This window comes from Chaetodon auriga, chromosome 6 (genome assembly GCF_051107435.1).
Source record: "Chaetodon auriga isolate fChaAug3 chromosome 6, fChaAug3.hap1, whole genome shotgun sequence".
NCBI classification, from domain to species: Eukaryota; Metazoa; Chordata; class Actinopteri; order Chaetodontiformes; family Chaetodontidae; genus Chaetodon; species Chaetodon auriga.
This window is the reverse complement of record NC_135079.1, coordinates 17,593,449-17,608,825: the sequence shown is the minus strand read 5'-3', so window position 1 is coordinate 17,608,825 and position 15,377 is coordinate 17,593,449. Positions and strand designations below refer to the sequence as shown.

The 15,377-nt window shown below is 43.8% G+C and overlaps 1 protein-coding gene across 2 annotated transcripts in view; it reads right to left on the bottom strand.

The window, feature by feature from the left end:
- Nucleotides 1-2,080: 2,080 nt before the first annotated feature.
- trim44 (tripartite motif containing 44) overlaps nt 2,081-15,377 on the bottom strand; it is a 42,738-nt gene continuing 29,441 nt past the window's right edge. Inside the window, exon 6 of one of the 2 annotated variants that reach the window (XM_076733835.1) lies at nt 2,081-3,465. In XM_076733835.1, the coding sequence (XP_076589950.1) occupies nt 3,381-3,465 (85 nt within the window). In that variant the 3' untranslated portion in view covers nt 2,081-3,380. The remainder of the gene's footprint in view (nt 3,466-15,377) is intronic. The other variant, XM_076733836.1, reaches the window with a different exon arrangement.

Genomic DNA, 15,377 nt, shown 5'->3' with positions numbered 1-15,377 from the left:
CAAATACACAAAAAAACAAAAAATAAAAAAATAAAACATAGATCACTTCCTTGTATGAAGGAATGCCATTTTTGTTGCTTATCTGCATCATTTCCTCAGCCAATATGCAATTTCTGTGTCCTCTCCACCTCCCATTTTGCATCCAAAATGAATTGGAAACACATTGGAAACCCACAAAGGATGAACATATTAAACTCAACCAACACTATCCTTGACTTAACTAATCGTCATCTGTGGCTTCATTGAGTGGCCGAACCCAAAGCAAGCAGTGGAAGGTTAGCATCCCTTGGCTGATGCCTGTTTTCTTGTTTTTGTGTGTCTGCAAGTGTGTAAAAAGGCCGAGGGGAAAGATGAATAAGATAGAGCATTTACTGTGAGACAAGCAATACAGTCTCTTGAACGGTACAAGAGGTGTGGGTCTCTGCAAATAAACTGTCATTTTTCACAGGCTAATGCACATCCTCACAAATCCTTAAACACACACTTGTGTAGACACACACATGCAGTGCATGCACACACACACACACACACACACACACACACACACACACACACACACACACACACACACGCACACACACGCACACACACACACACACAGACAGACAGAGATACATCTCAGGGCAATTTGTGGTCTGTTATTAGAGGAATTTCCTATTTCTTTTCCCACTCTTGCATGCTAATAAACAGAATCATTAAGTCATGGTGGGTGGTGGGTGGGTGGTGGAGCTGTTTCCCACAGATTCCAACTGTCTTTTAAATGATTGCAGAGAGAAATAGGCTCTATTAAAAGCGGCAATCAAAGCTGCATCGCCACTAGCAAACATGTCACGTAGCTAATTCAATCTCACAACCCATGAAGCAATTAATTCATGTCAATACAAATACATAAATAGTCTCTTTTTGCCCATCAGGAAAGCAGAGGTCTTGCGGCTGTGCTTGTGTTTATTGGCGCATCTTTGTGTCTCTGCGTGAATATGCTCGGTGAAGTGAACCTGGAGGAGCAGGTGTAATTGGGTGTGGAAAAAAGAAAAGGGAACCTTGTGGTTTCCCTGGCTAAATTAGATCAGACAATCTTCCCCTCTCCATTTTCTCCACAGACAACAGGCACATTGTCGCCCCTCAGGTTTGTTACTTCTTTGATCAGGATGGACTCCGGGAAAGAGGCAACGCACATGACAGGATAATGATTACTCACGGAAATCCAGCCTCCATTTGATAGCACGGGAGCCTGCATATGGCTGTGCCTCCTGCAGCCTAACTTAAATCAATTTAGCCAAAGCCACTCTAAAACACACACAAGAAATAACATCTCTAAAAGGGTTTGAGTGCTGCGGTGCTTGGTCAGTCTGCAGTGGCTTAGTGAATGCAGAGGATCAATGCCTCATGCGGTAAATCATTAAGCCCCATTATTTCTGTAAAAGGAAACCCACAAGAGAATGCAAACCCAAATGTGTTACCACCCAGATAGCAGTGGCTACGGCTAAGTGAGTTTGTCTGAGTCAATATTTCAATGCGGGGAGATTGGACATGCTGAGAAAGCGTTCTCGGCATGATGAAGAAGGAGCTGTGGTAGAAAAGGAGGTGTGAAGCTAATGTGGGCTGCATGGTGTGGTTCTGAGAGGGCAAGTGAAGCGAAGTGAGAAAGAAAAACGAGCAGCGGAGAGACAAAGGCTTTCTGATTGAGGCTGTGAGTTGATGAAAGCAGGTTCTGGCTTGTCTGGGTCCGTAGGCATGAAACTAGTCTGCATTTAAATGCATCTGTGGAGAAGAAGAGACCCTAAAGAGCTCTCCTGCTCCATCACCCTCCTTTGTTCCAAAACCTCCAATTCCCAGTGCTATCTGGATGGGTTGCTGCTTTGAATTTTGATGAAGGAAAAGCTAAAAATCTTCCCATTCCCGAATTCCCCCTTTGCAGCGCTGTATCTCTCCTCCAGTCTCCATCTATCGTCACATGCCTGTCAGGCTTTCTGATAACGGTGTCTTGGATGACTGATGGTTTTCAGGTGTTTGTGGTGTTTCGCACGAGACGAATCATGCAGGAAGTGTTCCTAAAGTGGAAATATGAAGGTCTTCTTTAACATCCAATCTAAGAAAGGCTGTTTATTTATAGATTTAAGACAAAAATAGACAAATATAAACAAGATGAAACATCAGACAGTCAGATTCCTGTCTGCTGTTACACTAGAATAAAGAATGAGCAGTTATTTCAATAGGCTGCTGACACACCAACCGCTCCCTTGGGTGGGTATACACCTCTCAGTGCATCTTAGCGCAGTGTGACAGTAGTGAAGTCATGCTGTTGTCAAACATATTATGGGTGACACTGCTTTCGGTTTGGAATTTAAGGCAACAGAGTCAATCATGTTAAAAACAAACTGCTGATACAGACAGGCTTGCGGCGGTACATCATGTACGAGAGCCATAGCGGAGCGGGTCAAGGTAGAAAGTGCATACGCTCGTCTGGACTGTAATCCGTCACATGCTGCAGATTGGCCCGGAGCAATGAGCCTTTACATTACGGCACACAGGAAGCTGATACTGCGGGAGTGCTGTTTTGCACAGTCAAATTGCAGTTCGATTTTCACCTAACAAAGACTCAGCAGCATTCGCCAATCAATAGGTGTCAAAATGTCCCCCGCTTGTGATAAGAGATCTGACGAGCACACAAGGAAATGTTCATAAATCTACAAGGATAAAGAAATCAGGCAGTGGGGCAGAGGGTGGAGCAAGAGGAGGAGTCAAGGCAACAGGATGATGTCAAGTGCAAGAAGCAACATTATACAAGGTATTCTCTTTTTTTTCATGTTTACAATCAAAATATAACACCCAGAAATATATTCTCTTGATCGACGTAAGGCGTTGTGGCATCTGACAAATGCTCCCTCTCTATGTCTAAGAGCATCCAGAGTGTTTCTCAGGATGAATAATCAAAGTGTGAAGCTCACCATGTCAGAGAATTTCCCATTCCTGACCTGTGCAGGGCTTAACAGATGCTCTGCTCGGCTGCCTAGCCAGGCTCCTCTTGGAGTCAGCCAGGCTCGCCAGTAAGCCAAGGATCTGACTGGCTGTGGAAATTGAGCCTGATGGTAATTGATTGCACATAACTTGCTTGCCTCAATTAAAGAAAGTTAGTAGCCAGTGAGGAATTAAAAAAGTTTGAGAGCAGAAAAGACGTGGCCATCCATATTTGTCACAGCAGCCTTCCTCAAGGTCAGTTCACTGCCAGCAGGCACCGAGGGGGGGAGGGGAGGGGAGCAGGGTAAAAGGGAGACGGCTGACAGAGAGAGGGCCAGCCTGACAACTCAGCAGGGGCTGATGGCTGGGTGAAGCAGACACTGAAGGACAGGTGGATGTTGTTAGAGTCCGGTCTGCTGGTATCAGGGGGCGTGGTCCATGGACGGTCCGGAATCATTGTCTTCAAAGTCCAGTGGGTCCATGGGGTTCGCCCTCGGCTCCGGTAGCCTTCGGAAATAAGAACAGCCACAAATAAGACAATTGCAAGTCGTCCAACTCTTTCACAAACACCTGCATTCAGCCACACAAACACACACCCCACCCATGCACACCCTGCACCATGTGCACACATTATGGAAATATAATAAACCTTTGTGAAATGTAATCAGCTTCAATCAAGCTACGCCTTAAGTAGAAATCATCCATTCTGTCGGTTTTACATTAGCAGCTCTGCGGTGACAGAGACAAAGTGATACCTAAATTGCAGGGACCTGTAGCAATCCGAGCCTGGCTGATAGATTCAATTTCACTGGAGACAGCCTACACTAATCATATGCTCTAATTGGACAATGTCGTAAGGGTGATAGAGTGCTGCTCCTCCCTGAGCAGCAAGTCTCTCCTGAAACTTGTCACATTCCGCCCTCCATCGTTCTTATTATGATTTTCCCCCCTACATCTGTGCTACCCACATCCATTTTCAAAAGACTGCATGTCAGCATGTTTTTCTTAACGCACACTTACCGGATGGAGGTGCTGTTTAATTCAATGAGATTCAATGCACTTTAGAGCTCTGCCATCTAATTTCACTGCTCAAATGTTTATTTTAAAACAATCGCTTCCTCTGACCTTGGACACTTAGTTTGCATTTATATTTGTGAATTTACCGTCATCTATCCGAGCGGGACTCAACAGAGATCCCCTGATGTCGTGCTGAGGTACAGTTCTATAGGGGACAAGCTGGAGTAGAGGCTTGACTGTGCACTTTTTCTGGTTTAAAACGATATAACTGACATTTCAAGTTCAAGGTCAGAACTGTGACAAAATGCATCTGTAATTCGATAGAAAAAAAAAAAAAAACATATAACCAGCATGAACTGATGTGGTCATTGGTTAAGCAGCTACATCAGTATGTAACCACAGCGCAGGTGTTGTTAGAGAGAGCAGCCCACAGCAACCGATAGAGCAACAGGTAATCAGAACACGGAGCGAAATATGAAGGATTTGCTTTAGCAGTAAAAAGGAGATTAGACAGTCACTTGTCAAGTACATTCAATGTGATGTGAACATTTTTCATGATTGTCTAAAAGCGTCCAGAGGTAGCAATGAAACGAGTGTGTGTTTGTGATTTTTCCATTGCAATCAAACAAAAGCAGAGCGGTAAAAGCAAAGGCCTGCAATTCTGGTCTAATGACTAAGTCCAGTACCTAAAACAAATGAGACAAATGGACTGCCTGTCAAGATACAGCATGAGACAGTTGGCACACCGTTTATTCATTATAGCTAATGGTGGAATGTGGTTAGCCACAGGTCAGGGTCACCACAGAGATGTATGACACACTCTGGATGAAAGGGTTTTTAGATTTCAGTGTCGTCCAACGTCACTGAGCCTAAATCTGACCATGCAGGCTTTCACCTCCTTCACCCACGCTTAGAATTTGTTTATCCATCATGCAATATCTGAATGAAACAGTGTTATGTTGTCCAGGATAAAGCTTTTTAGTACAGAATCCTTAATGCAGAGACATCTTTAAACAAGCTCCTCATTAATGAATTCTACATAAACTTACTGACTTTGTGCTTTGTAATTAGAATAACAGTTCTGTGGTCTCTATTTTTTAGGGCTCTGTCAAGGACACATTTCCTCCATCTCTGCTTCTCTCCCTCACTTGCTTCACACACTGTTCCACCTCCGCCGCCGTTTTCCTGCCCACCATCTTTGAGGCAAAAGAAAAAAAAAAAAAAAAATGTACCCGTCGGTTAATAGGCAGCGATATCTTTGCTGCTCCCCGAGTATTCCTGTCTGACACACTTCTGTTGGCAGAAACAAAGAGCTGCTTCCTTTTCCTTCCTGCACCTCCCCCAGGAGCACATCATCACAACACAAACTTGCAACAGGGCACCTCATCAAAGAGCAGCGGCAAATGTGCGCACACACGAGTGCATGCTAGCGCACATGTGTGCACCTCTAAGCGGAGTAATAAAAGCGTTTTGACAACCGGCTAGCCTGTCAAGATGTAATGGAGTAGCTCTAAAATGCTTCATAGTCAAGTCATAAACAACACCTTTTGTTTTTTAACAATACAAATATGGACTTGGCATCTGCCTTAGCATCAAGTGCCAACTTACTGACTGCCAAATGAAATAATAATGATGGACAGAGCATACAAGTACATACATCTGAGACATTAAAATATTCAATAGCGCCGTTGCAGATTCAAATTCTTGACAAAGTTACCACTTGTCCTTTCTACAACACAGATTTTACTCCGACTGTCTCCGGCATCACAGGCTGTTCACTCTTTACTGTCAGCGCCGCACAGCACACAAAGATTCTGCATTGAGCCAATTCCTGCGCTCTCACACGGAGAGACGGCGTCTGGGGTAGAAGGCTGGCAGACTTATTTGTGTAAGGCAATTTCATCTCACATCTTCAGTCAACCAAAACAGCCACCCTGCTCTCCGTATGGAAACAACAACAACAACAAATAAACAACCAAACAAAAAGTAATTACAAATATATTTACGCATATGAGACCTTCACTATGGAGGAAAATGAACTATTTCTATTCAAACGGTCCTTGCTAAGCCTTAGCACACATGAATGTAATAAGTTATTTATTCCACCCACAGGAGAAAGGCCATTACTTGAGAAAGGGAGAGAGAGAGAGAGAGAAAGGCAGCGAATGGGATGGGTGGCAGAGGGAAAAGACAGAGTGTGGCTTCAACATGCAACAAAATGTCAGTGGGTGGGTGATAAATTCCCTACAACTTAAAGCCCCTGCTTTGTTCTCTTTTTCTGTCTGTTCATCTTCCCTGGCTAGGAAATGATCACTTTGGCTGTGTGTGGGTGGGTGTGTGTCCTGACGACTGGCTCTTTCCATCCATGACTTATTCATAAGCTTTAATGCAGTCGATGTATTATTGATCGGGACCGATCATTGCCTCCTCCCCTTGGCGTGACCGTGGCCTTCGGACAGGGCGATCTGAGGCCTGGGGGAGGCGGGGTGGTGCTACAGAGCTCGGTGAAACATAATGGCTATGGCTCCCGGAAGATGGATGGATACCTTGGTGTGTGGAAATTTGGGACGTTGTGCGTAAGTGTGTGTGCGATAGAGAGAGATCAGAGTTTTCGATGAGACTGGACTGATAGACTAGAACGAAGCTAATCTTACTAATGTCTCCTCTCTGACTGAAACAAGTTTTTCCAGTAGCCCTAAAATGAACCCATCGCTCATGGGAGAAAACCTCTGGCTCCCTGTGAGGAAAACAGATGGAGGGAGCGTGTATGATGTTGCAGAGACTTTTGTCTCTCTCACTCTATTCCTGTTTTGGCCTCAACCCCGTGGAGCTCTCTGGAAGAAAGAGGGAGGGAGGGGTCCTCGCCCTGATTAAGTTTGAATTCCCTGCTCTTGGCAGAGAAGCTGCAGGACTCCTAAGTCATCATCCGGAAACACTCCCATCACACCGTGGCAGCCTCGCCAGCTTGATCCAGCCTCATTGCCATATGAATAATCATACTGCAGTGGCTTTAATGGGTTTGAGGTATGTGTATGTGTAAAAGATGGAGAGGGGGGGAAAGGAGGAGCTGAGGAGCAAAGTGGAAGTTGCTGATCGGTAAGCGAGGTTCTTCATGATTAAGCAAAGAGGTTGAACGAGAATAAGTCTATGTACACAGCACTGGTGGCAATCATTCTCTGGGGAAAATAACCATTGCAATTTGCGTTTCCAAACAGCGGTGATGCCATCTCAGCATACTTCATCACATAAGACAGCAGGACCCGTTGCTCAAGTCCTGGAGGCCTATGAGGTTTGGTCTAATGAGAGAGGATCCTTAATGGTTATTGATAGAGCCCACGAGGACAGACTCTTAGCCTTACTCTCCAGTGAAGCAGTGCACAGTGCCACTACTTAATGAAGTAAATCTTGTCGCTTCTGCGGGATGATTTAACACTGCAAACAGCGTTGACAAGACTGTGATATGGACAAGAAAGCTCAGGAAAAGAAAGAAAGGAGTGCAGAGCGCTAGAGACGGAAGGAAGGGAGAGTGAATGTTAAAAAAAAATAGCTATCGATTTGTAGATGGAAATATAATCTATAAAAAAGAAAAAGCAAAGACATACTGTAGGCTATTATGAGCAATTTAGCTTCTCTGCACTAATGCTCTGCTGGATCTAATTGGCCATTGTCCTGGGAAGGTTTACATCCTTCTCTCTCTCTCTGGCCATCTTGTCTGCCAACTTCCCCTCTTCTCCCCATGGATCCATGTTATTTCCTTTCATCTGACAGCCCTGTCTAAGGGTGTGTAATTTAGATATAGCCCCTGTGCACACCTTTCATTAAGAGCACCCCTGAGATCTTCCCAACGCTTTGCACCACGATGATCATGCCTGCTCGAATTTGAGATATGGATGTACCCTAATGAGGAGAAATGTGAAGGAAAAGCTGAGGAGGGCAAAGGAGAGACACAGAAAGGTGGAGGAGGACTTAAGGAAGGAAAAGACAATTTATCAGAGCTTCAGCTAGGTGAAGATCAGAGAACAAAGGGAGGACAGCCAGAGGGCTGGCAGGAAGTGACAACATCTTGATCGAACTTGCTGCTGAGGCTCAGACGCAAGAAAGGGAGAGGTGATGTGTAAGTGTGGGAGCCACGGCGAATACATTTTTCAGGAGTTTCTATTAAAGTTCCATTGTCACAGGTTACTCAGGCCATGATCAGATAAGGGGATTTTTTTTCTCATCCTCTAATACAAAGAGCACTTGCGAGCGCCGCCTGGAACATAATCATCAACAGTCTTTTTGATATGCAGCTCCGAGTTTAAGAACCTGCAGTTTCTAAAGTTAGGTGTAGCTGCTTCACCAGAGCTAACAAAGAAGACAATGCTGAGCTGTCACCAGCTGCTGCTCCTGTGGAATTAAAACGGCATAAAAAAAACACATCAAATTACAAACCAGCTTCCTGTGAGGATATTTTCGAACAAAAAGTAGCAGAGCAGATTTTGGAAGTAAATAAAAGAAAGTGGGTAATGATAATTGAATCTTTAAAGCATTTGATTTTCTGACAGCTCAAGGGAAAGAAGCCTTTTATAGTTGATTACTTTTAGAAAAACAAATTGCCTCTTTCAGAAGAGTTAGCTGGGGTTATTACTTATGCGGAGTGCTGAATCTCAGCCTAAAATAATAGTAATTAAAGGACCAGTGTGTAGGATTTAGTGACATCTAGTGGTGAGGTTGCAGACTGCATCCAGCTGAATCCCCCCCACCCCCAACCCCCCGTTACTGTTCTACTGTGACTCAGATTAAAATTTGTCCTCGGCTGACACTGAACGTGCCACTCGTAGCGCCATCTCTTCTTGTTTATGCTACTGACAAACAACCGTCTTGCATCACTCTGGCTCATTCAAAATGCAGCTGCTCAGGTTCTCACTGCTCAGAAGAATCTTCTTTTTAACCTTGACTATTTTAAAATGTACTTTGAAAGCAACCCCGTGCTACATTGCCGACCTTTTGGCTGCATAGAGTTGCAGAGACTGTGATGTTCAGACGAGACCTGTCGGATTTTTACACAGTAGGCTGAAGGCTCAAGGTAACATGATCTGATCTCGAGGCCTGGAGACGTCAGAATAACACACCTGAAGCAATTAGGTTAGAGATGTCAGTAAAATGTTCACTTGGTAGTGATGACAGTTTTCTCCATTTCATTTGTCTTCAATAATTCTTATAAAATCTGTTGATGTCGACAATGATTTAATGACATTCCTATACTTCTATTCTTTGTATCCACTCCTTTATTTATATTTTGAACACATCAACATGTATCATACACCCTCTTCCTGGGGAAACAGAGTCAATTCAGTCCTGTCATGGCCAAAAGAGACAGCCTCAGCGAGTGTGACAGCAGCTATTGAGGAGTGAGGGCTCCATTAAGATTCTGTGGTGAGAGGCTGCTATGTGGCACAGGTGCTACCAGCTGTGCAGGTGTGGCAGAAAGGATGGCTCACAGCTTGGATTTTATGACTGTTTCACTGTCTTGCTTTTAAACCACTGACACACAGGGTCTATATTGGACGCCCGCTTGATTAACTGATGCACAGGAATATACGGAAATGCATAAATATGCCTTTCAATTGGATTATGTGACAGTAATTGTCATATAGTGACGCACAAAGAGAGACACGCTGTAGGGAGGCTGGATGAAGGACACTGCGTAAAAATATGCAAAGCAGATACTGTGTTGACTTTTTCTTTTGCTATAAAAACACTGGTTTGGTTTAAGATCTCCAGTTATACATTCGATGGTATAAAGCTACAAAGATGTACAACTGTATGTAGATGTCACGCACAGCACAGAAAAAGGCTGGTCACAAACGCTTTCTCCTTCAATAAAAATAGTGGCCGTGTCTGATGCTCCCTGATGCAGAAATAAACACACACTCACACACAGGGATTCATGATGTTAGTGATCTGCCTTGAGACACAGAAAACAATCACGACACTGCTCTTCCTCCATGAGAATGGAGAATAATCTACACAGGTGTCAAAACTCCACTGGTCTTCTGGAGATGAATCTGTGAAATTTCTTTATAGCCCGCGTCTGTGCAGCAAACCCTATTGAGCCACAGTCACAGCAGTATTGGCTCTGTTTACATAGTGATTTATCGGGCTGAGGCGTTTCGTTTCCACAGGAAATACATCCAGACCGACCGCGGCACACTGCTCAGATTTCATATGTGAAATGAGATCTTGATCAAGCCGGGAAAAGAGTTATCTCTTCTCATATCAATTATGAAGTAAGTCTTTCTGTAATTACATTTCACTTACAACAATTTAAAGCCGCATTGACATGAAATGATTGATTGACTGAATGAAACAAACTGCCTGACTTAAATAGAGAGCTGATCATCATGTGACATACATTCTGAACAAGGCTGTAAGCAGGATTTAAGAAATACTGAAATCATGAGTCCTAAACCGGTGCCAACACACAAAAAAAGAAAACTGGACTAGAATACAATAAAAGACACAGTAAGGCCCAAATATGGCCAATTTTGAAACTTACACATGGCATGACAGAGAAGAATTAGTGCATAAAATATAGCGGAACAAAGGGATAGCTTTAACTTCATAAAGATATATGACCGTTACGGCCAGGACCTCTGCACCCAACCATAACATAAAAAGGCAAGGGTGTAGGGTCGCCAGGCATGGACGGAGAGCATTCAGTTTAAAAATGGTGGTTGCTACATTCACTCACTGAACATGCAACTATCTGTCTGTGGCTCAAAGGCTTTGATACACGACGGCACAGCATTCAAGGGCAAAAGAACTTAGCAGCTAATACACCAAACAAACAGCAATTGGTCACTTCAATTTAACATTTAAGAAATATATACACATTGAAACATTTTAAAAGACCCAGAAAAAACACTGAGGGCGTGACCTCGGTGTCCTCAATGGTAGCTACGGGCCTGGTTCTGAACATACTGAATAATTGCTACAAACAGTGACAGCCTGCCTCTTTCAGAGTCACTGGTCTATTCATACTGTTCACTGGGATTGTCTTCCCCCTGAAAAACAATGCAACACCCTGTGGTGTTTCCATGCTGTTCCAAAGACTTAATCAGTTCACAGAGGAAGTGAAGAGACAAGGCACAACAACAGGCAATGCATCATGGTACAGAGGGCAGAGAGCTAGAGGCTGTTTAATATGACCCTTTGTGTGCACCGCAGCTTATTCATCAGAGCAAAATGGCAGAGGCGAGGATAAATCCATCTCATCATCCACCAGATGTATTGCCTCAAGTAGACCCCATTCAAACTCATGTTCATGCATGCCATTATTTTAAAATGTGCATCAGAAAGTGCGGGGTGCACCACTCTAACCTAGGGATTGCGTGCAGTCAACTCACTACATGATGCATGTATTATGCTGAGGATGCCGTCTCCTGCTCACAGGCTGTGAACGGTGAGGCGGAAAGGTCGGGGAAGTGGAACAAAATGCTCAGCCAATCAGAATAATCACGCAGGTTTGTGTGCGCTGCAGCAGGTGTGAGGGGTTGGATGAAGAGCGTTATCCCTCCATGAACTCATTTCTCGCTCACTTTGACTCAGGTACCTTCCGTTAATCATGCAGAGGAATTAATGCGTAGCCATTCAGATAAGAGCCTTAAACTACTGTAAAGACTCAATCTTACACTGGCTCATTTAGTGATTTTACAATTTCTCTGGCCACAGGGGCAATTGAGGAATTAATTGAGGAGAACTGCAGCAATCCCATCCATGTAGCCCACAAAAAGAGAAGTGCTAATTAGTGCGAATGCAAAATTAAAACTGACCTGAACACGAAGACAAGCATGCCTGTTGTCCCTTGCTTTAGACATACGACTGCATTTGGACCACCAAGAGGGGAAAACACACCACAGTACCTCCTTTAAAGGTCCTCTTCACCCAGATGCGATCTGACAATCAACAATTATCCTGAATGGCACACCCCCGTGTCGGCACAGGACTGTGCCTCCCAATTTTCTAGAGGCATTACGCTCTTCATCACAAATTAAATGACAATGAATGATGTTAAGAAGATTCCTTAGAGGAGAGCAAGGAGGAGATAATGGAATCACCTTAATGGTTCCCCACTGTACAACAAAGAGAGAAGCGAGAAAGGACAGACACATCGAATACAGTCTGCTAACAGGAGGTTTGATCTTCAGGAGGTTATACACTGCCATTACCTGGTATTATTCATTCGACACACAAATATGCAGGTGTTCAACACAGTTAAACTCAGATCCATAAAGAAACCCAATGGGTGCTGATGAAACAGGATGAATGGCTCACTGTGGCCTAATACCGTAGCCGACTCTGGAGATGCAAAGTAAATGTTACTGTTTGGTGTTTGACTGTGAGCGGGACTGATACGGCACAGTTTACACACCTGTACAGATGTAACAGGATGCTGTGTGTGGAAAACTTGGACAAAATACTGGTTACCAAAGGCTCAGCATGGCTCTACAACACTGATTAAAGCTTAACTGATGGTTTAATAACTGAAATGGACCGAACAACAAACAAAGAACAGGACTGAGCTGCTGTCATTACTCTAAATTCTGACATAGTTGCATCTTGGCTCGCAGATTAGCTTATCCACAAACAGCGGAAAACAGTGGCAGTACGCTCGTTAGCCAAATATGCTAACATCTGCGGTTTACGTTAGAGAGGATAAAGACAAAGATTAATCCATTCCTCAAACGTTTGCTCTTGGGTTTTAGATTCCACCCTCCAAAGTATGGAGATATCAAGAATCGCTCTTCTTAGAGCCTCATGCACGCTGCATCACCATGGAGAGAAATGCAAAGCTTCACAGGCCTGCAGGTGTCCAGTTACAGCTATGATTGGACAGTGGCTGTTGCGAGGAGGGTTTTAGCGAAGGATTAACTGTCTTGCAATATAATGTGTATTATATCTATTGTGATACTGTTGTTACTGTGGTCAACATGTCACGAAACTATTAAAGCATAACTAAATTGTTATTTCCACACAATAATGATGCATAATAGTATGAAATGCAGCCATAACCTCTTGCAATGCTTTCACCATCAGCGGGGGAAAAACCCTTTTCACTGGTAACAACACGGCCTTTCTCTGGCACCAGTCTCAGCCTTTGGATTTGGCTCCCTCGTGGTAAAAATCTAATAATAGCTAAGTAGCCTCTTTATGTTGCCTTTATGCAACAAATTTGTTCTCTGGTGTGTGAAGAGCATTGCAGTCTCTCAGTGTTTGCATTTTTCTTGGTTATAGTGTTCATGAAACATTAAAAAGCACAACTTTTAATAATGCAGTTCTCTCTCAACCACGCTCTTGAATATTTCTACTGGTTTTGTAATATAGGTAAACGCTCTGTTTACATTCTTATTTTATTTTTTGCTAATGCCCGTTTCCCCATGCAGATGAATTCCATCTGTTCCTAGTGCGTGTGTTTACGAATTTAATCCCCACCTCTTAAATGTGTAAATGGCCACCGCAGGATCAGACAATCTTCTCTGATTAAAGCTGATAACCTGCTTTGTCACACCAGTTATCTCAGACCACTAATACAGGCCTACTGAACCCATATATCTCAGCATATTCAGGGTGATCTTGCTTCATTATACAGGTCCCAGGTCTGGGGATATCTGATACTTGCCAAGCAGAGCAAAACTTCTTTTACTTGTGTGTGCATGTGTGTGTGTTTAAACAATTTTTTTAAATGCGGACTATGTCTTTGGCTTAAATTGAAATTTCTGGAGTACCTAATACTCCTTTTGAAGTTTGAATCTCAAGCCCACAACAGTGAGAACGGGCGAGAAAAACACACTGGAGAGATAAAGTTTTATCTGTCCTTCAGAAAGCACACAGCATCAGCTTATAGGTAATGAATAGTGAGCACCTCTGCCATCCCCACTCTCCGTTTTACTTAAGAATTACATTCTTCCTTCCCTATTCTCTCCTCTGTGACTTCATCTTGGCTATAACTTTATTTCTTGGTCTATTCTCATTCACTCATTATGTCCCATATCCATTTCTCAACCATTCTTTCCCTTTTCCTTCCAATCTCTTCCTTCATTTGCCCACAGCTGTAACACCCTCCCCTCTCTGTCCTTTGTCGTCTCCATAGGCACCATTGATCCAGGGTAACTGAAGGGAGTCCTTCCTAGCCTGATCTGCACAGTCAGTCATGTGACCACTGAGCTGGCTCTGTCCCAGGGCCAGACAGCCATTATGAAGACTGACTGACTGACTCACAGCAGCGCCCACACACTTGGCAGGCTGGCAGAGCTGCCCCCTGTTGCCTCTTTGAAACAAACCCCTTCTCTAACAGCAGAGCGCCGGCGCCACCTTAATCAGCGAACTGCCCAGGTGCCTGGACGAGCTGTCCCAGAGTCTGGACCTGCTCTGGAGAGATTTTAAAATTAAACGCTTGTTTACACCACACTTGGAGAGATGCTACTGACTCCTCCTCTGTCTGCTCTCCTCTATCATAGAGATGGAGGGATGTCAGTGGCCCATATGGCCAGAGAAGAGGAGGAGGAGGGAAAAAAAGGGGGTGTCTATGAGACAGAGAAGAGTTGGAGGACAGACTGGCTATTAGGCAAAGCCTTCTGTCACATGAGAACTCCCCCTCCCCTGCGTCCAAGCCCCGTCATCCAAGCCCTCAGTGTGAAGGACACCCAGACAGACAGCCCAGAAAACCTGGGCTCCAGGCTGTCACAGCTCTCATCTCGCCTGATAAAAGTCTCATATGCCTCATCCATCCCTCCCCACTTTTTCCTCTGCAGAATGTTAAACACACTGTGCGAATAAAGGACTTCCCTCAGGGTGCAGCACGAAGATCTTCCTCTTGCAACAAACGCAAAGATTAACAGTTATGATCTTGAAACCAACTGTAAAGAAAAGTTACAAATGCAAATCTGGTGCTATAATGCAAATGTATAAGCATTGTGCAGATGGCGCTGCACAAACTGAGGCTAGTTTGGGCTTTATTAGTCTGTGAAATTTGTTGTTTTGTTCCTGCAGAAGCAGCATAGTTAGATGCAGCATTGCAACACAATGAAATACAGTCGCGGGGCTTGAGAGCTCCCCAGTGCCGCCTGACTAATAAACTTTTATGTGTACTAATGCATCCTGTAAAACATCAGTCATGAAAGCCTGCCTTCTCCTTGAGGTGACAGGCCCTTATCGAATATTTCATCTGGAAGCAATCTTATTTAATTTTATTTATTTTGTATTTCTTTATTTATTTAGAAATTGAGAGGCACTGTCACCCTTGGAAATTGGATCTTTATCTGAAATCATATGCGAAGACCAGACATAATTTCTATTTTAAAAAACCTAATGTTTCTCTGTGTCTGGACAAAAATTCACAAAAATTAAAAGCAATGATATTC